This window comes from Panicum hallii, chromosome 3, assembly GCF_002211085.1.
Source record: "Panicum hallii strain FIL2 chromosome 3, PHallii_v3.1, whole genome shotgun sequence".
Lineage (NCBI taxonomy): Eukaryota > Viridiplantae > Streptophyta > Magnoliopsida > Poales > Poaceae > Panicum > Panicum hallii.
This window is the reverse complement of record NC_038044.1, coordinates 442838-465795: the sequence shown is the minus strand read 5'-3', so window position 1 is coordinate 465795 and position 22958 is coordinate 442838. Positions and strand designations below refer to the sequence as shown.

The window sequence follows — 22958 nt, the reverse complement described above, 5'->3', positions numbered from 1 at the left end:
AATGCTTCGATCATCTAGCTAGCCCAGATAGTGTGGTCGGCACACAGCACTACTTACAAGCTCCTTCTTGTACTTATCCATGCATATGGAGCTGCATATGCATACAAGTATCAATGCATGAGCAATCACTCGCTCGTACGTGCTATACTGAAAGAGAGGTCGCCTTCTTCCTCAAAACATCCAAGAAAATATGGAAACAGTTGGGGCCACTTTATTTCCTGCTCGGTCCATCATATATACAATTCCTCCACATTCTTCGATCCTTAATTTGATGCGAAATAAAAAAAAAATCTTAAATATACCTCAAAACGACAGCATGAAAGGAGAAAAACAACAAATTAAAATGACAAAGATGGCGGCATATATTGCAACTAGCCTATCCCTTTGCTTTCACAAAATGTCAATCGTAGTTTATTTACAGGTAAAGAGCTAAGCACAAAATAGCCAAAAAAAGTTTTGGGAAAAGAAAGGTCATGTGTTTTGCACCGTAGCCCCTACGTACTATACAAGAAATTGCAAAGCAATAACAAACGACCTGTCCGCGCGGCACTAAACTATGTCCCTTTCCCTGCCGCCGTTGGTGCCACCGTCCTCGAGGAGCGAGTTCCGGCATGTCGGGCAAGAAGGGTTCATGGCCAGCCACATATCGATGCACGCGACATGGAAGCCGTGGTGGCACCTCGGGAGCACGCGCACCTTCTCGCCGTCGTCGAACTCGCCGAGACAGATTGCACATTCAGTGGCCGAGACGCCGGCTTTGGTCTCGTACACCACCACCGGTATCCTCCTCATCAGCTCCCTCTTCTTCAGCCCGGCATCCGCATCCGCAGCCGCAGCCATGGTGGCGGCGGCGTGCGGTGCGGACACGATGATGGTGCGGCGGCGACCGCAGTGGATCCGGAAGCAGCGGATGAGGGAGTCGAGGCCGATGGCGCAGACGAGGACACAGAGCATCGCCGCGAGGATGATGACCATGTCGGCGTCGAAGCTAGCGTCGCTCCCGCCAGCGTGCGGCTGCAGGACATCGCCCTCCGTCGCCGCCGCGGACGCTGGCGTGACGAGCAGCGGCGCCGAGGATGCATCAACGGCGGCGGTGGGGTTATTGTCTCCGAGCATGCGCATGCTGATGGCGGGCTTCCTTCAGTAATCAGTATGTACAATGGCTATGGTATGCTGAAACATTTGCTGCCGCACGTGTCAATGTCGTTGGTCTCGCTAAGAATCGCTATGCTCCTGAGGTTGCTTGGATGATTGGATCGTGTTTGTGAGGAAGAACAGAGCAGGACAGAGCTTCTTTTTTGTTTGTTTACCGTGCATGACAATCGTCGTTGCAGACGTGGTGTAGTGTAGTAGGCAAGAGAGTCGTCGTCTTCACTTTTCTTGGGTCCAGGACGACCACTCACATGATCTCGCTCGCTGTTCCTTGCATCGCATATATGCAGCTGTGGAGCTGACAGCGAAACCCTGCTACTTAGCTTGTTTGTTGCTTGTGTTATGAGTAAAATACACCTGCAGTCTGATCGCTTTAACTTCACCTTGTAACTTTTACTGTCAATATATAAACAGTTAAATGATTCAAAATGGAAGATTAGATTAGTCTGACAGCCATTTAACATGGGAAATGATTTGAAAGCATTTAATTAACTTTCTTTGAAATATGTTATATTTTTAATAAAAAATATGTTATATTTGAAATATGTATTTTGAAGCGGTTGGGTTTTGAGATGCCTTTGCAGTCAGCAGCTAGCTACTCCCTCCGTCCCAAATTATATAATTTATTTTAGCTTTTTTAGATATATAGTTTTTGTTATTTATCTAGATATAGTGTATATTTAGATGCATATCAAAATATATGCATCTAGAAAAGATAAAATAAATTGTAATTCGGGACGGACCACCGACAGCGTTCCATAGAGCAGAAGACTTAATAATTGTCTGAACTAGGTCGAAGCATCAGCAGTTCTCGATCGCAGCAGGACGCAAGCATACATGTATATATACGATGAGCACACGTACGTGTGAGAAAGCAGCACATATCCATCGATCGATCGTACATAGGCATGTACGTATATGCGCACGTACACACAGATCGAGTACAACATTTAGTTACTACATAATTGATATAGATGCTGATGCTGATGCCTTAACTTTATTTTATTCTCCTGCATAGCTCGTCGCTAGCTTCTGACCGACCGAGCTGCTTCTCATCATCAGGTAGTCTGATGATGTACAGTTTAATTAGTTGACCCTGCGTCAAAGAATAAATTAAAGTCGAGGCACGCACGCATGTATATATACAAGATCAGTAATTTGCATTATTAAGCTGATGTAATAAGGCTCCGAGGACTAATTATTAGTCATTAAATTTAGCACGGACTAATTAGACTAAATATGTACTAATTGCTAGCATCTAATTGCATTAGTTATGGTTAATTGGTAGTTAGAATCTACCAGCCTTGATTAGTTCAGAATTAGTTTATATTTAGCGTATTATCGAACATCGGACTAAACTTTACTTCTCTTATTTTAGTTCATCCAAACGGGGCCTAATATATGTAGGCAAGACATGCATATATGATATATGCAGTAGTAGTATTAATAATTAATTTGTACTACGTACTTGTTGCAGTCTGTGGACATGCTGATGGGGAACGGCACGGAGACGCCGCACTTGCCGGGGATGGTGGCGACGGTGCCCATGTTCACCGACTTGACGGTGTTGGCCAGGCTCTTGAGGCACCGGCACGCCGCCTGCCGGTCCGCGCTCGTGCGCGCCGCGCTGTTCAGGCTGCGCACGCCGCTGCAGCACGACGACGGGAGCGCGCTCGCCTTACCCGTCGCGTACGGGATGCACGGCGCCAGCGCCGAACCCACCTGGCCGCAGGTGATCGCCGCCGACGCAGACGCCACCAGCGCCGCCGCCGCGACCAACACGGCCAAGGCCACCACCGCCTGCTTGGCGTTGTTCTTCATCGTCAGAGCCATTATTGTATACTGTCGATCGGTCCTGCTAAGCAAAGCAAATGCTGTGTGTGTGACAGTAGTGCGAGTGTGGATGGCTGTGTGGTGTGGGGGGGATGAGAGATAGAGCAGGATCACCAGCAGGGCCAGTTTAAATAGAGAGGAAGCTCAGCAGATTAGTCCTCCGCTACTACTGGAGTAGTATACGTACTGGATCCACCATATGTCTCCCTCCATCTGCATATATGAATGCATGATTGAATGATCCGATCCATTGATGGCCGGGTCGTTGGGCGTTGGACTACTGGTACGTAGAGATAGTAATGCTACTTCTTCTGTGGTTAATTTAATTTCAACTCAATCCATCTCATTTTTCAGCTAATAATTATTCCATGACATCACATAATTACTGCTATATGATGGAGAGCTAGCTAGCGGCTTGAACTGTTACTGGCATTTTCGCAACGGCAACTGAGCTCTCTGCTGCTTGCTGCCAACTTATTATTGATCACGGACGAGTGATGAGGAGCTAGACTTGGACGTACTGGACGTGTAGGACGAATAATTTTCTGCGTGCGATTCCCTGAGGAAAGGGGTACCTCAACATGATGCATGCAGTAATAAGATTGAGAAAAATACAATAAAGATGCCCTGCTGATGAGATGATATATTTATTTTTTTTGAAAAGGATGTGATGATATATATGCATACATTATTCCAATTAACTACCCTTTAATTTCTTGAAGCTTCCATGCTCGACGATCAAAGTGTTAGCTAGTTGCAGTAGTTAACCTAGCTAGCAGGTCAAGTAGCTATGCTCCTCGATCGGTCGCTGTTGCTCATTTAACAGTGGTAGCTGATAGCCTTAAATAAATTGTTCGTTGCCACGTCTCTGTACATAGATAGATGCAAGATAGACGACTAGCTCTAGCCAGCCAACAATTGAGCTCCGACCATCTGGATCCATCATCACGAGCTAGCAAACATTCCGTTGCTAGCTAATATAACTGTGGCATCACTCTCTCCCACACGCAAGGCGCGCGTGGATGCTTCTCAGCCATGACTTGTGTGTTCACATGCAACCAACTAACTTCAATTCCAACTTCACATCACGCATGCTATTGTGTCTAGCGCCGTATAATTTGTTGGCCCATTAATCTTTTAATTTAAGCATGTGAAAAGAAATAAAGAGCTCATCATCTACAATTTGTTGCCTTTATATAAGTAAAAGAAGACGTCAAGTTTTTGTCTTTGTGAAACCTATATATAGAATTGCCATACAAAAGTATAAACACGGTACAAATGCAGACAGTCATATATACGCACGACAGTCATCTCTATGAATACACCCATGCGATTCTACCTCTATGAGCATCTCCGAGAGACTAAGCCGATAGATCCTTCAAATTGACGAAGTCACCAACGGCGCCATGCTGTTACAGGCACGTCGCCTACCACCGAAAGAACAGTGCCAGTTAAATCCTGGATTAGGTGTGTATGAGCTATTGTTGTGTGCTACTGCCCGCTCCAGCTAGCTAGATTACAGGGACAGACGCAATCATTGCTCGTTAACAACGCTCTCTAACTGGTTCATCATGACGACGCCTCTGCTTCGTCCCTAAACTCTCCTCCAATAATACCAAGTTAGCTGGTTTATAGAAGTAAAATATAATATTTTATCTAAGATGGAAGAGAGAGAAAGAGGGAAAAGAGAAGAGCTATCTCATGATCAAGAGATAATCTCATACACATATTTCAAGAGTATGTGAAGGTGATACGTAGATCCGTCGATATCTTGAGTTGTGTGCTAAGAGTTAGATTATTAAAGAGTTAGCAGTTGACTCAACCTTAGAGGACAGTTCATGTGTACAGGTTATCTTTTTCCTATCCCTAGCTAGAGGAACGGTCACCTTTTATTAGATTAGCTAACATCTGGGAGTCGGGATTACTTGTTGGAATAATCAAAGGCCCACTTAAATACGTGGACTTGTTTTTGGCCTTCTTGTTGTGCACACTCGGTGGAGAAGCCCAAATGAGCATGTGGATGACTAGATGAATTGACCATAATAGGCCCATCTTATTTATCTCTCTTTCATTATTTATTTTTACTTTCTTTGAAATATTTTTCTCCATAATTACTTTTTGTATTTGCTTTCAAATCTATTTTTGAGTTTTAATCTTTCACATGCATATATATACGAAAGAGAGTTCAATGGCCTTGATGTTATAATGCAATTCATAAGACACTAGGGCTAGGAAACTTGGTAGTGTTGTTATTATCGTTTGGTTTAGCTAGTTAAAAAATAGTTTTCAAACTAGAAAAATAAAAATGGAAAAACAAAATATTTTGATTTGGTTTGTAGTTTTAATAAAAAAATTCTGAGCATCTCAATAAACCTTAAACTGATTCAAAGATGAAATATTTAACAGTTCTACAACAATGATATCAACAAATAAGCATCCATAATCAAGTGACAGGTCAATTTAGACGGTTGTTAGTAGCTAGACACAATAAACATTCAACCTTACAACTAGATATCAATCAAGGACAATAGGAATATTAGAATAAAATATGAAGCATGAGCTCGGTAGTTTCAATTATATGTTTTAAGTTTGGAGGAATATAGCTTATTAGGTTGCCTTTTGAGTTCGGCTAGGGGCGGATGGGCTAGGAGGCTCGAGGCCCCCTACCTCCTCAAGATCAATTGATACCCTCTCGGTCACTCTCCATTTTTGGAAGAAAGAATGAAAAATAAGGGAGGAAAGAATACAAGGGAGATGAATCCCCTCTTTACACCCTGACTGAATTCGCCACTGAGTTCGGCTGTACCAATGGAGTATGCATTAGTAGTGCAGTAATTTAGTTAGTTCGGTTTCTAAATATTGTGAACTAAAATAATTAGAAACCGAACTCAATATAAAAGTGAACAAACTGACAATTTCAATTCGATTTTAATCTTGTTTTAGATTCATCATTGTTCGTTTTGGATCCTGTGTTGGCTATCGGGCGGCACGAATAGGCTTTTGGTACCAATGCGCTTTGAGTCGGTATGAATGAACCGACACGAATGAGACGTGTATTGTGCTTCCTCGAAGATACGACAAAAATAGTCTTACTCAACAACCCGCAGGGATGCCGCCCTCAAAAAAAAAAAGAAAGAAAGAAACAACCTGCAGGGAGTTAAAAGACTTCATTTAATTGAAACTTCTAGTTCACTTTTTATCTAATCAAATGACTCTTCTTTATTTGTTAGGTTGATTCGTGTATTATTCGGATGTACCGTGTGATTAATTTTTAATATAATCATTTTTCCTTTGAAGAAATGAGTCTTGTATTGGTTGTGAATACTGTGTGGCATGCGCATCCGTTAGAAATGAGTGGCTACTTTTCAAGTGATTGAAACCATCTTATTTTTCAATCACCATCCTAGCTAGTAACCTCTTGGATCAAATTCAAATATTACTTTGCTCAACTCATAATTAAGTAGCTGTGTTATTGAACAAACAATAATATGTTGATTTTACCCATCACTTAGAAATTTCAAAACTGTTAATATATAAAAAAGATTTGCAGCAGAGACGGAGCAGAAGCATCGAGCGAGACTCATGGAGCATACCAAAAGGTGGTGTATGTATTAAAAGGTAGTGGACAAGGTACAGAGACTCGGTCTCCTCCACATGGAAATGGAGGAGCTAGCGCGCACCGTACCGTGCAGACACAAAACGAAGCAGGGACGACCACACAACAAGGACGGACGGACTCCCGTCTCTCACAAGGAGGACGTACACTGCACTAGCATGCGAGCGTATGACAGTGCAGACGACGACGGCCGAGAGATTTTATTCATCAAGCGAGCGAACTCGATCATAGATAGATATGTAGGGAACCATGCACGCACGGTGGACGAGGCTGCTCCAGCTCCATCCGGCTCCGGTGGTCGTTTAGCTCACCCTGCATGAAGCAGCAAGAATAATTTCGATTAACAGTATATATATGCATGCCTGATGGATGCATGCACGCGGTGGTCTGTGTAATTATTGATTTGATTACTGAACATGCATAGCAGGCATGTATAAGTAATGATGTCTTAATTAATTACGTACTACTCCTACCTGGAGCAGTCGACGGATGGGCTGATGGTGTAGGGGATGCTGACTCCGCACTTGGATGGGATGCTGGCGGCGTTGCCGGCTTTGAGGCCGCTGAGCCTGGAGGCGGCGGACTTGAGGCAGGTGCACGCGGCGCGCCTGTCCGCGGTGGTCCTGGCGGCGGAGTTGAGGCTCCTGACGCCGCTGCAGCAGGCTGCGGAGGGGCCGGTGCCCGTGCCGCGGGCGTAGCTGAGGCAGGGGCCGATGGCGGAGCTCACCTGCCCGCAGGTGACGGCGGCCTCGGTGGTCGCCGCGGCGGCGAGCAGCACGGCGGCAACGACGGCGACCGCAACGACCTGATGAGCGCGAGCCATTATAGTACTATCTGGATTGTGCGTGAATTTGATCGGTGAGGGCACGGTGCTGGTGATGGATGTGCTTGCTTGCTTGGGAATGATGAGTGTGAGCAGGTGCTGGTGATGAGAGAGTGCAAGGGAATGTTGGTCTTTAAATAGGCTCTCCCTCTGATCTGTATGTAGTGTGTGAGTGATGAGTGCCGAGGAGGAGATGATCGAGAAGATGATGGGTGGCCATGGGCCCCGGTGGTGTGGGCAGTTTCGATAAGTCGGTGGATCCTTGTCCATGGTGCCATGCATGCATCCTCGATGGGATGGGAGTTAAGAGAGCGGCAGGAGGTAGTTGGGAGTTGGGGGGCAGATCGATCATCGATGGAGAGAGACAGACGAGACGTACATGGCTCACTTGGTGCAGTTGGAGGCCGCGCGCATTGATTCAGTCATGTCAATGAGCGTTTGGAGTTAGCTGTGAGTGATTATTGGACAATTAAACATGAAAGCATCATTCCGATCCATCCGTCCATCGATGACACGATCCTTCCAGTAATCTTCCTCCTCCGACCAACATTATTGAAACGAAGACACGTATACACATGCATGCATGAGGGTATATGGTTAGACGTTGGTAGTTAAAGTAGAGTAGTACGTAATGAATTGTCCAGCAAAACTTAAGAGGCTAGGATATCCGGCCTAGAGTATAGCAGTATGTCTCTAATACTGTATCTCGATCGCGATCTGACAGATCATGGATGCACACCGACGACATACGGTTGCCGAAACTCGTTTGCAGTGTCCTGTCCAGACAGATGTACGTGCCCCCAGCCTCTAGTTGCTGCGTCACATCGATGGATGGACACCTAGCTCTAGCTAGAGGCCGCTAGCTACATGCAATGTATACACGGCTGCCGCTGAGGACGAGCTAGTGATGAGGAAAGTCGTGGCGCAACGTGCAGTTGCCATCTGGCAATGCAATGCATGTATCTGCAAAAGGGCAAAAAAAAAAGAAAAGGAAATGGGCCTCATCAGCTCTGATGTGATCGACGGCATGCACTCGTCGTACGTACCAAGTACATGGGCACATGCCAGGTCCATGCCCACCGCTACATACACACTGTATGTGTTGTCCAGCAAGCTAATCGCGACGCATACGAGCTCCCCACTCCGATCCATGTCCATCATGTGCATGAACACATTTATAAAGATCCATCTATCATGACGCAACCTGCCTGCATTTGGTTCTTCGTGGTACTCTATCCACGGTAAATTATTTTAAATTTTATAAATATATAATATTTACTATACTGTACCCTCCGGCCAATGTCAATATGCTCTGCCTCCCAACAGGGGCGGATGGCGGGGGTGCAGGGGGCTTGCCTTAGGCTTTCTCCAACGGTGCGCTCTAAACCGTTCTCTACCCTATATATACAGAAGATTTCGTTCTCTATTGCTCCAGCAGCGTTCTCTAAATAGTTCTCTAAAATAGAGAACGCTACAGGTTTCCTCTATAGAGATTCTCTCTCCTCTTCTCTATTTTTTCTTTACGTTTTAAATACTGGATTAAATAAAAATAAATATGTCCATAGCATTTGAGGTATGATAAATACGTACGTACAAAAATTTGGAACAAAATACGTTTCTAATATAGGATTTAATATATAGAGAACGAGATTTAGAGAATGTTGTTGGAGAGAAATGAGATATAGAGGAGAGAATCTCGTAGAGAATTCTGTAAATGAAGGATATAGAGAAGGATATAGAGAACGACGGTTGGAGATAGCCTTAGCTGTCTCCAACGGTGCGCTCTAAACCGTTCTGTACCCTATATATAGAGAAGATTCCGTTCTCTATTGCTCCAGCAGCGTTCTGGTCCTCTAGAATAGAGAACGCTACAGGTTTCCTCTATATATAGAGATTCTCTCTCCTCTTCTCTATTTTTTCTTTACATTTTAAACACTGAATTAAATAAAAATAAAATATGTCCATAGCATTTGAGGTATGATAAATACGTACGTACAAAAATTTGAAACAAAATACGTTTCTAATATAGGGTTTAATGTATAGAGAACGAGATTTAGAGAAGGTTGTTGGAGAGAAATGAGATATAGAGGAGAGAATCTTGGAGAGAAATGAGATATAGAGGAGAGAATTCTGTAAATGAAGGATATAGAGAAGGATATAGAGAACGACGGTTGGAGATAGCCTGCCCCTGTTCAGTCCATGGAGCCCCCTAAACCCTCCTAATAATTTTTAACTATGAATGAAGAAGAGGAAAAAGTAAAGGACGAAGAAGAAGAAACAGAGAGGAGGAAGAAAGAAAAGAAGAAAAATAAATCTCCTACATTTACATTTTAGATCCGCGGCTGCTTCCCAGTGCAATACTACAAGTAGCTAGTGGTATTAATGTTGATCAGCCTTATCCGTACATACCTGCCTACTATCACCCTGCCTAGGAGTGTGTATTCACTCATACCGCTCCAACTTTATTACACAAACTTGCAGCTGGGTCCTATACTAATTAATGTTCCTGACATCTGTATTCCATCTCTAGCACCTACCTCTTGGCCCTCTTACCTCTTCTACGACACCACCAAGATAACACACCGTTCTTCTCACTTACCAATTAGAGGTACTAGCCGCGGAAGAATCTGTAGCCTTCTGGCTATAGAAATCTCAGTAGCACTTTAGATCCTAGATACGACTTCTATATAAGCGAATTTTTAATTTAAAATTTTAATTTAACGGTGCTGTGCTTTCAACGGTAGGCGACGTTTCCATCGACAGCGAGGCGCTTGTGGTGACTTCATCAATCTCGAAAATTCACTATAAAATATAAAAAATAATTTGTAGGGATGTCTCATTTTTAGGAGCAGGCCCAAAAGAAAACCCGCCCCTACAAATGGAACGTGGTTACTGTAGCAATTCACTCGCTCCTATAAATCTATTTTTAAAGGCGAGTGATGGCATCACCCACCCTTAAAGTTATTTTTTTAGGGTGGGTGACACCGTCACCCGCCCCTAGAAATATATTTTTAGGGGCGGCCTCTTTGGAAATAGCCGCTATTTCCAGGGACGGGTGATGGCATGACCCTTCCATACAAATGGTTCTATGCAAAAAAAATTCATAACTTTTTCATATGATTTCGCATGAAGTCAAATTTTATATCAAAATTGTAGATATTGACAAGACCTAAAATTTTATAGTTGATAAATTTTTCATTTAAGGTCATCTATTAGTCTAAAAATTATTATAAATTCTCTAATAGCTATAACTATACAGTATCTCATATAACTCAAATCATACTTTGAGATTTCCACAATCTTAACCTTTATATACACTGAAATATACTTGCATATTTTTTCTGTATCTATATTTCACAATAATCATAGTGTAGAAGTTTCACTTTTCTAAATATATTTTGCTATATTTAAAGATTTAAATGAGTTTTTTAATAAAATAGAAAAATATTTTTAGAGGCGGATGATGGCATCACCCGTCCCTAAATAGATTTCTAGGGATGGGTGGTGATGTCACCCACCCCTACAAATCTATTTTAGAATTAGTATAAATGAATAGCATATATCTCAATAAGTAACAAGTAACTGTGTAATATGGTGCGGGGGAGGGTACGCGCGAGGCTTAAGGTAAACGGTTCGAACCCCGGTTTACGCAAGTGTGCATATTTTATCGTAGAAATTGGACCTTGGTATAGAGGGGCTTATGGTGGTGGCTGGTTGAGTGTGGTATTCTTTTTGCTATTTTCAAGTTTTTTCCAATTTTTCATTTTCTGGAAATGGATTTGCAGGGGCGGGTTATGCCCCTACAAATCGATTTTTAGAGGCGGGTGAGCCCCTCACTCGGCCCTACAAATAGTTTCTAGGGGCGGGCGTGTTACCTGTCTCTGCAAATAGCGATTTCTAGCAGCGAGAAGTAGGGACGGGTACCGCATCCGTCCCTAAAAATATATTTTTACCCGCCCATACGAAACTTTTTTAGTAGTGATTTACCGTCTAAGTCTTCGAAGATGCTCATAGGGTAGGATTTGCGTACGTGTGTTCATAGAGGCGAGTGTGCGTGCATTGTGAGTGTCTGATTTGTACTGTGTAATGCCAAAAGAAAATAGAAGTATTAGCCTATCAATCCGTGCTTCCGCACGGACTAATTATAATTAATATAAAAATAAGGCTTATAGCTAACAATTAAAATTATATATCTCATATCCTCTTTTATCTATTAAATATTCTAACACGTACTCTAAAATACATATTTATCATTATCTAGTTGCAATAGATTTCATTTTGCATCATACCTCCATATATGTTTGATATACATTTAATTGAACCATGTATTTATAAATTGGTATTCTTATCTCTTCGATCATATATGAATATATGATGACACATATCATGAGTAGTATTTTTATATAAACAATAGTATAAATAGTATATTAATAATAATAGAAATAGTGATCTAGAATTTTATATTGGTGCACTTTAATATTTATTATAATTATATAATTTAGATTCAAATTTAGAGATTATTTTAAATTTTAGTAATAATATAATTGTATAATTCATATACAAATTTAAGGGGTTATTAATATTATTTTATAATAATATAGGTGGGTAATTTACACGAAAATTAGGGTGTTATTTTAGATTTTTAAATAATAGTAGAGTTGGGTAATTTAGACATATGTTTGGGGTTACTTTAGTCTATTTTTATAATGGTAGAGATGGGTAATTTATTAAAAAAGATAACAGATCCAATAACTATTATAACTATTATATGATTAGAGTTGTCGGATTGATAACCAGATGTTTCTAATTTTTATGATAATTTCTAAAATTTCTCTATTTCTCAGAGTGTCCATCTAGGATTCTAGGTGGCTTCACGTGAAGGATTTAAAAGGAGGCTCCAATTATTAATATTAAGATCAAATATAGGTTAATTACAAAATTAAATGGACTAATTTGCAAGATGAATATATTAAAGCTAGTTAGTCCATGATTGGTGATTGGCAATGTTGTGTTACAGTAAATATATGCTAATGATGAATTAATTAGGCTTAATAGATTCCTCTCGTGAATTAGTCTCCATTTATGCAATTAGTTTTACAGTTAGCTCTTATTTAGTCTACTAATTGGCATCCAAACATCTGATGTGATTCGGACTAAAGGTTAGTCTCTGGATCCAAACACCCCATAGATCCATCCAGAGTTAGCAGAAATTTAAGTAGAATCAAGTAATGAACCATGTTAAAAATAAGTTCAATATAACACGTCGATCAATCAATATTTGTTTCATCATATATAATAATTCAAATTTAATAGTTGGCATCGTAGAATTATCTAAAGAATGTCGACATCGAGAAATTATCTAAAGAACCGTTTGACAAATTAGGATAAAATAGAAGAAATAAATTAATCACTGGGCCGAATTAGAAAATGAAACAGACCACGTTCCCACGAGAGACGACGAAGGCCTGGCAAAAGAAATCAGCCTTATAACGAAACAGAACATCCCAGCTCCCTTGCTGGGGCTGAAACTGAAAACAAAGCCCATAAAACTAAAGGATTTAGTAGCATAGCATTATCGTAAAAAGTTGGAAAAATTGGATTGGTAGCACTGAAAAATCTGTAGTTTAGTAGCATACCACTTAAATGGTGGTATTTCAAACCATTTTATCCCTGCCTTCTCATATCTGCATCACGTGATCCCCTTCTTCTACCGTTGAGCTGGAGGAGCAGTGCAGGAGGGCTTGACCACAGCGTGGCGAGGAGCAGACCAGCGGAACCCTCCTCCTTCGCAACTCCCCGCCGCCGCCGCGGAAGGATGGTGCTGTTTGTCCAGCCGCCCATTTCGCGACGTCCGTGAAGCCAGCCTCTTCCGCCGCTGCAGCAACCGCAGTACATCCATCGCCGCAGCCGCCGCAGTACAGAGGACGCGGGCACGGGCAGCAGCCTTGCACTTTGCTTCGCCCCCCCTGGTGGTGTGCGCCTACTGCCAAGCCTGGTTCTGCTCAGTCAAAGTCCATGTTGTTCACCACTCACTTCCTTGCGTCTTTTCTATCAAGAGTTTGGCCAGCATCGGTCGTCGGGGTTTGGCCGGCGACGGGAAACATGAGAGTGCTAAAACGGAAAGTCTGAAGTACTACCATTAAAATTAATGTTGAAGTGGATGGAATGGTATATATATTTCCATAGCAGAGTTATCTTTCCATGGTAAATATATTAATAGAAATCTTTTGATAGTATATTTCTAAACTAGAGATCTTTCGGTGCTACGAATCCAATTTTTCCTAAAAAGTTTTAGTCTTGGTCCCCAAACCAGAGATCTGCGCAGAAAACCGGATTTCAGCCCATGGCCGTACAGTCCCATAGAAGACTGCAGCTGTGCTGTGCAGCATACAATTATACAATATAATCCTACTGTGTGAATAATTTACAACCAAGTCCAGGTTATTTTCCTTTGGTTTCCCTAAAGCTGAAACAGGATGGCTAGCATGCATGCAGACGCAGGGAGCAACTGGCACCGACAGAGCATACTATCGTGCATAGATGAGCACTTGCAGATCCGGCCGATAGAGTCGCGCGTATTACTGAAGCTGAAAGCGTGGATGGAAAAAAAATTAAAGATGGCGCATGTATGTATGCATGCACACAAAAGTTTATTGATTCAGCAGAGAGAGCTGCCTATATCTATAACAAAGCAGCAGCAGCATGGTAGTAGTACTAGATAGTACATCAAAATTAAAGAGACCCACACGAACAAGCAGATCATTATTGTTGGTACACGACGACGTACAGAGGTGGTTGGTGTAAAATAAGGTAAAAGAAAGTAAACGAGTGATCTCTGATGGCCGACATCCAACAAGCTAAGCATACATCCTTTGCTTCTTATCAGTTAATCCTGCACAGTATACATATAAACAAACAGCAGGTATTTAGCTAGTGCATGGTTAATTATCGACAAGTAGGCCCCGGTATAACTAGAAGAAGAAGCTAATCAGTAGTACTCCGATCCAGTGATGATGAGTCGTTACTTACTTGGAGCAGTCGACGTTTGGGCTGATTGGGACGCCGACGTTGACGCCGCACTTGCCGGGGATGCTGGCGGCGTTGCCCATGTTGCCCACCCTCCCCGTCATGCTCTTGAGGCAGGCGCACGCCGCCTGCCGGTCCGCCGTCGACGACGCCCGGCTGCTCAGCGACCTCACCCCGTTGCAGCACGCCGCCGAGGGCGAAGCCGAGCGGCCCATGGCGTACCCCAGGCACGGCGCCACGGCCGACGTCACCTCGCCGCAGCTCACCGCAGCCGAAGCGGTCTCCGCAGCCACCAGCGCAGCCACCAGGACGACGGCGACAACGGCGGAGAGGCGAGCCATTAATTATATTGCAGCAATATGAAATAACACTCGCTGATGATCTGATCAAGCTGCTGCTAGTGAGTGAAGTGTGTGGTGAGCTGATCGAGGAGGTTGTGATGGATTGGGGAGGTGAGGTGAGGTGTGGGGGTTATAAATAGGAGGTTAATTTGGAGGGTGGTGATGGTGATGGTGATGACCTGACCTGCAGGTACGTACAATACAACATCAACATGTGCATGTGTTACCTGATGATGATCGAGTAGTACTGGAGTGGTGGTTGATGTTCGAGCTGCACTCCACCAACCAAGATGAATGCGTGCTTCCTAATTTGCATTCATTCGGACTTTTGCAGGTTGGTACAAATAAAACCTACAAACTTTCAATATATATATATATATGCTGCATGCATGCATACACGACATGCATCGACACGCATGCATGTCTGTCGTCCTACGACGTCTGAATGCATGCAGATGTACGTACGAAATGTACAGCACAGTCGAGAGTGTCCACCTTATTATTGCGGCACCAATACGACCAGAGAGGCTTCCATTCCATCTAATAATTATTTACTAATAATTATTACTCGATCCCTTCGTTTGAATCACAAAGCATATTTCATTTTTGTTATTTACTAATAATTATATTACTCGACATTGAGCTAATCGACTCGCAATAATTAGCTCCCTTCTTCATCGTTGCAATTATTTCTTGAGCAAAAGCAACCAATATAATTATAGCTTTATTTTGCAGTGAATGTGAAACATGTACGTACGTTCACATCTTGATGATAGCCAGCAAAATTTGGTGAGGTAGTTGCCGGACATACATGACCACCAACCGCAATCAAACAAATGCAACTGTTTCGATCTTAGTGCACGGCTCTGCTGCCCACATATATTTACACACAGGCACGGTTCTTTGAGCAGAGTTTTTTTTTTATATAATTCAGGAACGAATTATCTTCATGTCAATCATATGTTTGAAGTACATGGTCCTTGCATGCTATGCAATGCATACCAATACCAACGGGCAATAGCAACAGCAACCACACATTGCCGCATCTGCAGTAGCAGTACAAGTAGCTGCAGGTATAGCCATCGACCATGTATGCATGAAATACTTACTACACACAGCTCGATGATATATATATGGAATGATCTTTATTTTGCTAGCTCCATGATCCTTACTATCGAAATACTTCTTAATTACTGCACCCTGCCAATATAATCGATCGTCAAGGATAACCGATATGATGTACGATTTAATAAGTGAAAACGCATATATATATAGTAATCGCAGTAGTTACTTGGAGCAGTCTGTTGAGCTTGCGATGGGGTATGGGATGTCGACGCCGCACTTGCTGGGGATGCCGGCGACGATGTCGGGCTTGAGCGCCGGCATGGTGCTGGTGATCTGCTTCAGGCACTTGCAGGTGGCCTGCCGGTCGGCGGTGTTGTTGGCGGCCGCGTTCAGGTTGCTCACGCCGGAGCAGCAGGCCGGCGGGGGCTCGCTGCCCCGCCCCATGGCGTAGCTGATGCACGGGGTCACGCAACTCAGCACCTGCCCGCACGTCACGCGGGCGTTGATCACCGACGGCGCCGCCATCAGCAGCAGCAGCAGCGCCACCGCCACCACGACGACGGCGAGCTGCTGCTGCTGCTTGCCTGCACGGCGAGCCATATATATATGTATTTGCAACTGCCTGCGTGCAACTCGGTCGATCGCTAGAGTGGTTTCTATTTGGTGGTGTGGGGTGCTGCGACAATATATATATATGCATCTGCATCCTGCCAGACATCAATGCATGCAACAAGGAAAAGGAAGATCAGACGCACACGGATTGGATGCATCAACCACGCGTAGATACCAGTACGTAATCATCACATCTTTCTGAGTTTGTTTTCAGACCATACCATTCTATACACGCTTCCAAGATCCATGTTACTTTCGCTAGCCCCATTATTTTCCATCTCCTGCATTGCGTACACTACTAGTGCGCTGGTGGAATGGAAGTCAAGAATTAATTCAGATGCCACATTCTTACCATTTTACTAGGAGCACAAATTGATGAGCTACAATCTTTCGCCAATAAAACCCAAGAGGCTCCTGCAACTGAATCTGATCACTACACCGTGCAGTTTGCAACAGTTATTTCGGCTGGCTATCTTACATGGACTTGACTCCATGCGGCATGCTCTGAAACATTGCATCCTATCACCTTCCTTCTCAGATGTTCAACATCATCCCATCGCTCTGCTTCTGCATAAACATTTGATACTGTGATAGCATCTGGCATCAACTGCTGCTGTTCGCGAAAAGCTTTGCTAGCAAGGTCAAACTGCCCGTGCACTCTGCACGCAGCCACAACCATCTTCCAAAGCACGGAATTCGCCTGGATCGGTGTATCCTTGATCATTCGATAAGCTTCATGCACTTTACCGTGGCGGCACAGCATATCTATCATACAGCCATAATGTTTCACACTGGGCACAATTTTATAGTCTTCAGTCATGCTGTTAAAATATGCTCTCCCCTCGTTCACCAGGCCACTATGGCTGCAAGCAGACAGAACACCAACAAAAGTGATATGGTCAGGCTCAATCTTCATAGAGTCAAACAGCTCCAGGGCATCAAGTGATTGGCCATGGACTGACAACCCAACAATCATCGCGTTCCAGCATGTAAGATCCCTGATTGACATGCTGTCAAAGACCTGTCTGGCAAGCTTCAAGTTGCCACATTTTGCATACATATCGATGAGTGCATTGCCAACATATCCATCGGCTGCAATGCCCTTGCTCTCAAGGTAATTGTGGATTCTCCTCCCCAGCTCTAGCTCTCCCATCTCTGCACAAGACCCAAGCACCGACACAACCGTCAGCTCTGTTGGTTCCATACCATTCTCCTGCATCTCTCGAAAAACATCTAATGCCCGGTCATACATCCCGAGCTTTGCATAGCCCCCAATCATGGAGTTCCAGGACACAGCATCCCTCTCAGGCATCTCCCTGAAAATCCTCGCAGCCTCAGCCATATCCCAGAGCCTCACATTTCGCATGATCTCGGTGTTCCATCACGATATGTTCCTTGCTGGCGTCGCCAGGGAGACGCGCGCCGCGCCCTGCAAGTCCCCAGACGCACCATGAGCCCCCACCTGAGCGTTCCAAGACACGGCATTCTTGATCGGCATTTCATCGAACACCCTCCGCGCGTCCCCGAGCCGCCCCAACTTTCCATACATGGACACGAGGCCGTTTTGCACGTAGCCGTCTTGCTCGCCGCCCAGCTTCAATAGGCGGCAATGCAGCTCGGCGCCCTTGGCAGCAAAGACCGCCGCGGCGCTGGCGCGAGAGCTGATCTTGAAAGCGCGAGCGCATGATTTGAGGAGGGTGAGCGGGGTGGGGAGGGAAACGGAGGAGACGTGGTTGAAGTGGACCAGTTAGGAGGACAGAATGGGAGAAGAGGAGAATTTGGTGATGAGAGGGCAGAAGAGGGACGGGGAGAGGATGCACGGAGGCGCAGCGAAGAGGAGGGAGAGGGACGACGGGGAGGTGGCCGGGAGGTGAGAGAGGATAGCGCTGAGGAAGGCAGGGTGGTAGAGGAGGCCTAGTTTGGCGACGAGAGCTTGGAGTTGGCGGCCGGCAGCGGCGGAGCTAGGGCTCCGGCAGGGGAGGCGGCGAAGGAGGCGGAGGACGGCGGCCGGAGTGTACGAGTCAGCAGGCGCCGACGATCGCATGGGCTTTGCCGTTTGCACTGCTGGTGGGCTGATGGGCTGTAGGTCCATTATAGTTGTATCGTAATGGGCTGATGGGCTGTACGTTCATTGGCCTATTTTAATTTCTATACAGATATATTATTATATTATAATACTAAAATTGATTTTATAAAAATATGATAGGATATGTATCTTTTTTCTACTCTTTTTGGACAAATAAAAGAACTATAATAATATATTCGAATTCCACAAAAGAGATGTCTCAAATGCAAATAGAAGAGACGACTAATAGATCAGGTTTGACGTACGATAGCGGAGGTAGCACGTTGGGGACCACCCAGCAGTTGGCACCGGTGTCAGAAATATGATATAGGTTTATATGGATTCTTTATTAAACTTTGGTAGCAGCGCTTTCGATGAATTAACACATAGTTCAGTTCGTCGTTTTTTTATTGGAACCTGCTCATTCAAATTTTCCTTAACTCAGAATTGGAGCTCATATTTCTTTTTAGATTTATCTCATAAGTTAACGACGTTATTTGTTCAGTGGTACGTGTCAATATCAGCATCTATCTGTAACATCCTTTTTAGAAGCGCTCGTAGCAGTAGAGTTGTGTGTATATAATATGCTTAGTAGTAAGGTAGAATATGAAACAAGCTTGTACCATTCATTAATGCACTATGAAATACTTTTATTTACAAATAGGGAAATACCCTATCAATTATTAGATACACGGTGATGGGACTTTTCTGGACATCCCTTTGAAGAAAAAAAGAAGAGTTCCCTGGACCTCAATTGTAATTTGTACACATGAGTTGCATGCTTTCGATCTTTTACAGAACCACGATTATATTTGCTATACACGTGAAGTAGGACCATGGGATGCTAGCTCCCTTCCACAGCCTTCTGGTTATCGAGATCTCTCCTAGTTCTCTCTCTCAAATCTCTTCACACGTGACGCGTCGGGATCTCATCGAGCAGCCTTATCTGGAGCTTGCGTTGCGTAGCTCGAGGGGCGGCATACATGTGATGCACTGGATACGACGCGATGCACGGCGCAGGATTGTTGCGGGATCCACTTGTCATTGATAGATGAGGTACTAAAAGTCAAGGTACCGCGCTTTTTAGAAATAAGTAATATAATAAATAGTAGATTTCTTATGATAGGAGTGGACGTGGGCATCATTTCATATGAAATTTAAACATGGTGCAACTACTTGTCAACCGCCTCTATTCTATGATTTTCCAAGAAGATTCCTCCTTTTATCTGCGCAATATTTACGAAGAACAGATAAAAGAAAATATGTATCCCTACAGGCCCTAGCAATGTTATCCACATTGACCCTTGCTGGCCAAGGGTAGCAACCAGTTGATAGAAAACGTAAGGTAGATATACACCATTACTGGCTAATAACCAGAAAACCCTAGCGCGGCTTTGGCGCGCCTATCTCTAGAGTTTTAATATCCATCTTACATTTTTTGGTTAAGGGAAAAACCACAATCATAGTGTCTACAATATTACTAAAATATACTGTTGAAATGACTTGTTTTCAATGTTGCGAATAACAGTCAAACTTGTCTACAACTCGTGGTGGGTGGTGCAGTATTTTTTTTTTGAAAGACCCTTCTTGGTTCAATATAAGTGTGCAAAGCTAAAACAAAATAGTGCATATCGATAGAGTGCAGCTTCTTCTTCTTCTTCTTCTTCTTCTTCTTCTTCTTCTTCTTCTTCTTCTTCTTCTTCTTCTTCTTCTTCTTCTTCTTCTTCTTCTTCTTCTTCCTCCTCCTCCTCCTCCTCCTCCTCTTCTTCTTCCTCTTCCTGCAGTAGTCATCCTTGTCCTCCAATATTCCTATCAGTCCAATCTGATAAGGAAAGGCGTGTAAAGGATATCAAAAATTTCGATTCCTTCCTGAAGGCAATTTTCACAATTATGTACTGAAACGATCAATGCATATAACTTAAAGTTACCTGCCTCTGGAATGATTCATATTGATCGGAGTTGAAGGAGCCGTCACTGCAGTTAGCATCAAGATGATGCATGAGCTCCCGTTGTGTCTTCACCCCCGGCACCTGGATCCTCCATCACCTGAGTAAGCTCCTGGATGCTGATTCTACCATCTCAGAAAGCCGGGTCCTTGTAGTTGCCAACTGCCCGATCATTATCTGGTAGATCAGGTAGGCCGGCCGTAGGCTCAGAGCTGCTAACTCTGCTGCAGCCAACATATTACTGTCAGAAGCTAATTTTCAAAACATAACAAGGAATGCTGGTCGTAAGCAAGGCCAAAATAATAACAGAAAACCTAATAATATATCTGTGACATCCCGTGATTTTCACGAAGTGTTGTATGTCGAAAAGTGCAATTTTCAAAAAAAAATTCATGGTTATGCTACTAGCTAGAATTCACCATAAGAATGCCTTCTCTCTCTACAAATTCCCAGTAGTTTAAAAAAATCTATCCACCCTAAGGGTATATTTGTTAGTGTGAAATGTTTGGTTCTTATTGAATTTGGCTTTATTGGATTTTATTTGATTGATTGAATTTGTGTGGAAGTTGAATTTGAAGTGTACCCTTCAAATTCAATTTCAAAACCCTAACTCTAACAAAACCTGGCCCAGGAACCTGACCTAACCTCGGGCCGAGCCCAGCTGACCGCCACGACCTGCATCCCACACGCGGCCCAGCGGCCCAACTCAGCCTGGTCCGCGCAGCCCAGCACCGCTCCCCTAACCCTGCCTTCCACCGAGCCACTGACATGTGGGCCCCGCATGTCAGCTTTATCCCTCTCCTCTCGACGCCGCCCCATCTCTCGCCTCGCCCTGCCCCACTACGCGACAGCGACGCCCGCGCCATGCGCGCTAGCCGCAAAGGAGCATAACCACCCGCGCCCAAACCCTAGCGCCGCATCACCACGATGCCACCACGCGTCCCAGCCCGGACGCCGAAATCCGCTGGCCACAGCCACGCCCAAACCCTAGCGCTACCCTATAAATCCCCCTCGACCGCCGCTCGAAACCCTAGCTCCCTTGGAGTTTCCCCCCTTCCGCCGCCGCCACACCAATAGAAGGAGAGGGAGAGGAGGAGAAGGAGCAGAGAAGGTGAAAGGACCGTAATGTCGCCTAGAGGGGGGTGAATATGCGCCCCTCAAAATTTTCACTCCAAAGCAGCGGATAAAATTCACTGCCTGCCAAACCCGGAACTTCTGGGTTAGCAAATCTGGAACTTCCAAATTTAAGCAGGACGGTAGATGAACTTGGAACTTTCGGGTTCTACAAACTGAAACTTCCGGGTTCATACAGAACACAGTGAAGATAATAAATCTAGTGCGAGTAAGTAGTTACATGTTCAAATCTCAGATGTAGAGTAGGCTAAGTGGAGTTTCTGGAGCAGGTCCACATAGTCCCTGTAATTAAAAAACAACAATCTCTCCAAGAACACAAGTGTTCAATGGAGAGCTCCTCAAATCTACGAGATAAAGTCTAACACAATTGACACAAGGATTTTTACTCAAGTTCGGATTCACCGCATGTGCTACACAAGCTCAGTGAATCCTACTCTCCGTTGAGAAGCGCCGCGAAGCCTCCCCGTCAAGGTGCTACACAAGCACAGCTTAGCTTTCCACTATCTTGATTTTCTTCCCTTGCGGAGGTGGAAACCGACCCTTACAAACTTCCCGCGACAGCCCACACAATTGGGTGCTCACCGGGCAACACCTAGCCGTCTAGGAGCCAAAGCTCCAAGAATAACAAATGCGAAACACATGATTTCAGCTAAACTCAAGTGCTCAAGGTTTGTTGTGCTCTCTAGTGCTCTCAAGCTTTCATTCTCTCAAACCCAACTCAAAGATATTGCAAGAATCACACAATCTCACAAATAGAGGTTGGGGAGAGCTCAACAAGGCTACCAAGCTTTCTTAGAACGACCAGCAAGCAGTAGAAAAATGCATGAAACAGCAGCCCATAAAGGAGGGGGCTCAAGGGTATAAATAGCTGGGTTAAACTAGCCGTTATGTGACAGTTAGAACCTGGAACTTCTGGATTCTCGTACCCGGAACCTCCGGGGTTTCAAACCTACTAGTGCCATGTAAGCAAAACCCGGAACTTCCGGGTTGGAAAACTCGGAACTTTCAGGTTGCCCCTGCTAATTTCACTCAGTGTGCACTTGAGGCTTTTGTGTCTCTCTCAACTCACCTGGGTTACTTGAGCACTGAGACTAAATCAAAACACAATATATCGGTGTTTTACCGGCTGCCCACCGAAGGATATACCCAAGGTGGTAAGTTTGGGTGAGGAGACACCGAGATCAGGAACTCGAAGGTGCAAGGAACACAGAGTTTAGACAGGTTTGGACCGCGAGGTGCGTAATACCCTACGTCCTGTATGGTGATTTGTATTTCTTTGAGTGTAGGATGATCTGATGATCTTCTTTGAATGGGTTCCTGCCCCCCCTTATATATCCGGGAGGTC

The 22958-nt window shown here is 44.2% G+C and overlaps 5 protein-coding genes and 1 pseudogene across 6 annotated transcripts; all 6 read right to left on the bottom strand.

The window, feature by feature from the left end:
* Window positions 1–344: 344 nt before the first annotated feature.
* LOC112887323 (RING-H2 finger protein ATL74-like) lies at window positions 345–1826 on the bottom strand. 2 transcript variants are annotated; one of them, XM_025953465.1, is made up of 2 exons: window positions 1311–1826; window positions 345–1233 (listed from the first exon to the last, which is right to left on the bottom strand). In XM_025953465.1, exon 2 carries the CDS (start codon window positions 1120–1122, stop codon window positions 550–552), a length of 573 nt encoding a protein of 190 aa, XP_025809250.1. In that variant the 5' UTR covers window positions 1123–1233; window positions 1311–1826; the 3' UTR covers window positions 345–549. The 2 variants fall into 2 exon arrangements, with proteins under 2 accessions (XP_025809250.1, XP_025809251.1); XM_025953466.1 differs by having other exon boundaries at window positions 345–1173.
* A 149-nt stretch (window positions 1827–1975) lies between these two features.
* Window positions 1976–3153, bottom strand: LOC112887324 (probable non-specific lipid-transfer protein 3). The gene is made up of 2 exons (XM_025953467.1): window positions 2621–3153; window positions 1976–2248 (listed from the first exon to the last, which is right to left on the bottom strand). The coding sequence occupies exons 1-2, from the start codon at window positions 2983–2985 to the stop codon at window positions 2239–2241; spliced, it is 375 nt and encodes a 124-aa protein (XP_025809252.1). The 5' UTR covers window positions 2986–3153; the 3' UTR covers window positions 1976–2238.
* A 3419-nt stretch (window positions 3154–6572) lies between these two features.
* On the bottom strand, window positions 6573–7513 carry LOC112888179 (non-specific lipid-transfer protein-like). Its single transcript, XM_025954538.1, has 2 exons — window positions 7075–7513; window positions 6573–6913 (listed from the first exon to the last, which is right to left on the bottom strand). The coding sequence occupies exons 1-2, from the start codon at window positions 7422–7424 to the stop codon at window positions 6904–6906; spliced, it is 360 nt and encodes a 119-aa protein (XP_025810323.1). The 5' UTR covers window positions 7425–7513; the 3' UTR covers window positions 6573–6903.
* A 6513-nt stretch (window positions 7514–14026) lies between these two features.
* LOC112886716 (non-specific lipid-transfer protein 3-like) lies at window positions 14027–14881 on the bottom strand. Its single transcript, XM_025952692.1, has 2 exons — window positions 14454–14881; window positions 14027–14316 (listed from the first exon to the last, which is right to left on the bottom strand). The coding sequence occupies exons 1-2, from the start codon at window positions 14789–14791 to the stop codon at window positions 14307–14309; spliced, it is 348 nt and encodes a 115-aa protein (XP_025808477.1). The 5' UTR covers window positions 14792–14881; the 3' UTR covers window positions 14027–14306.
* Window positions 14882–15859: 978 nt separating this feature from the next.
* On the bottom strand, window positions 15860–16403 carry LOC112887828 (non-specific lipid-transfer protein 4-like). The gene is made up of 2 exons (XM_025954096.1): window positions 16083–16403; window positions 15860–15991 (listed from the first exon to the last, which is right to left on the bottom strand). The coding sequence occupies exons 1-2, from the start codon at window positions 16379–16381 to the stop codon at window positions 15982–15984; spliced, it is 309 nt and encodes a 102-aa protein (XP_025809881.1). The 5' UTR covers window positions 16382–16403; the 3' UTR covers window positions 15860–15981.
* A 386-nt stretch (window positions 16404–16789) lies between these two features.
* On the bottom strand, window positions 16790–18512 carry LOC112884247 (annotated as a pseudogene).
* Between the last annotated feature and the right edge of the window lie 4446 nt (window positions 18513–22958).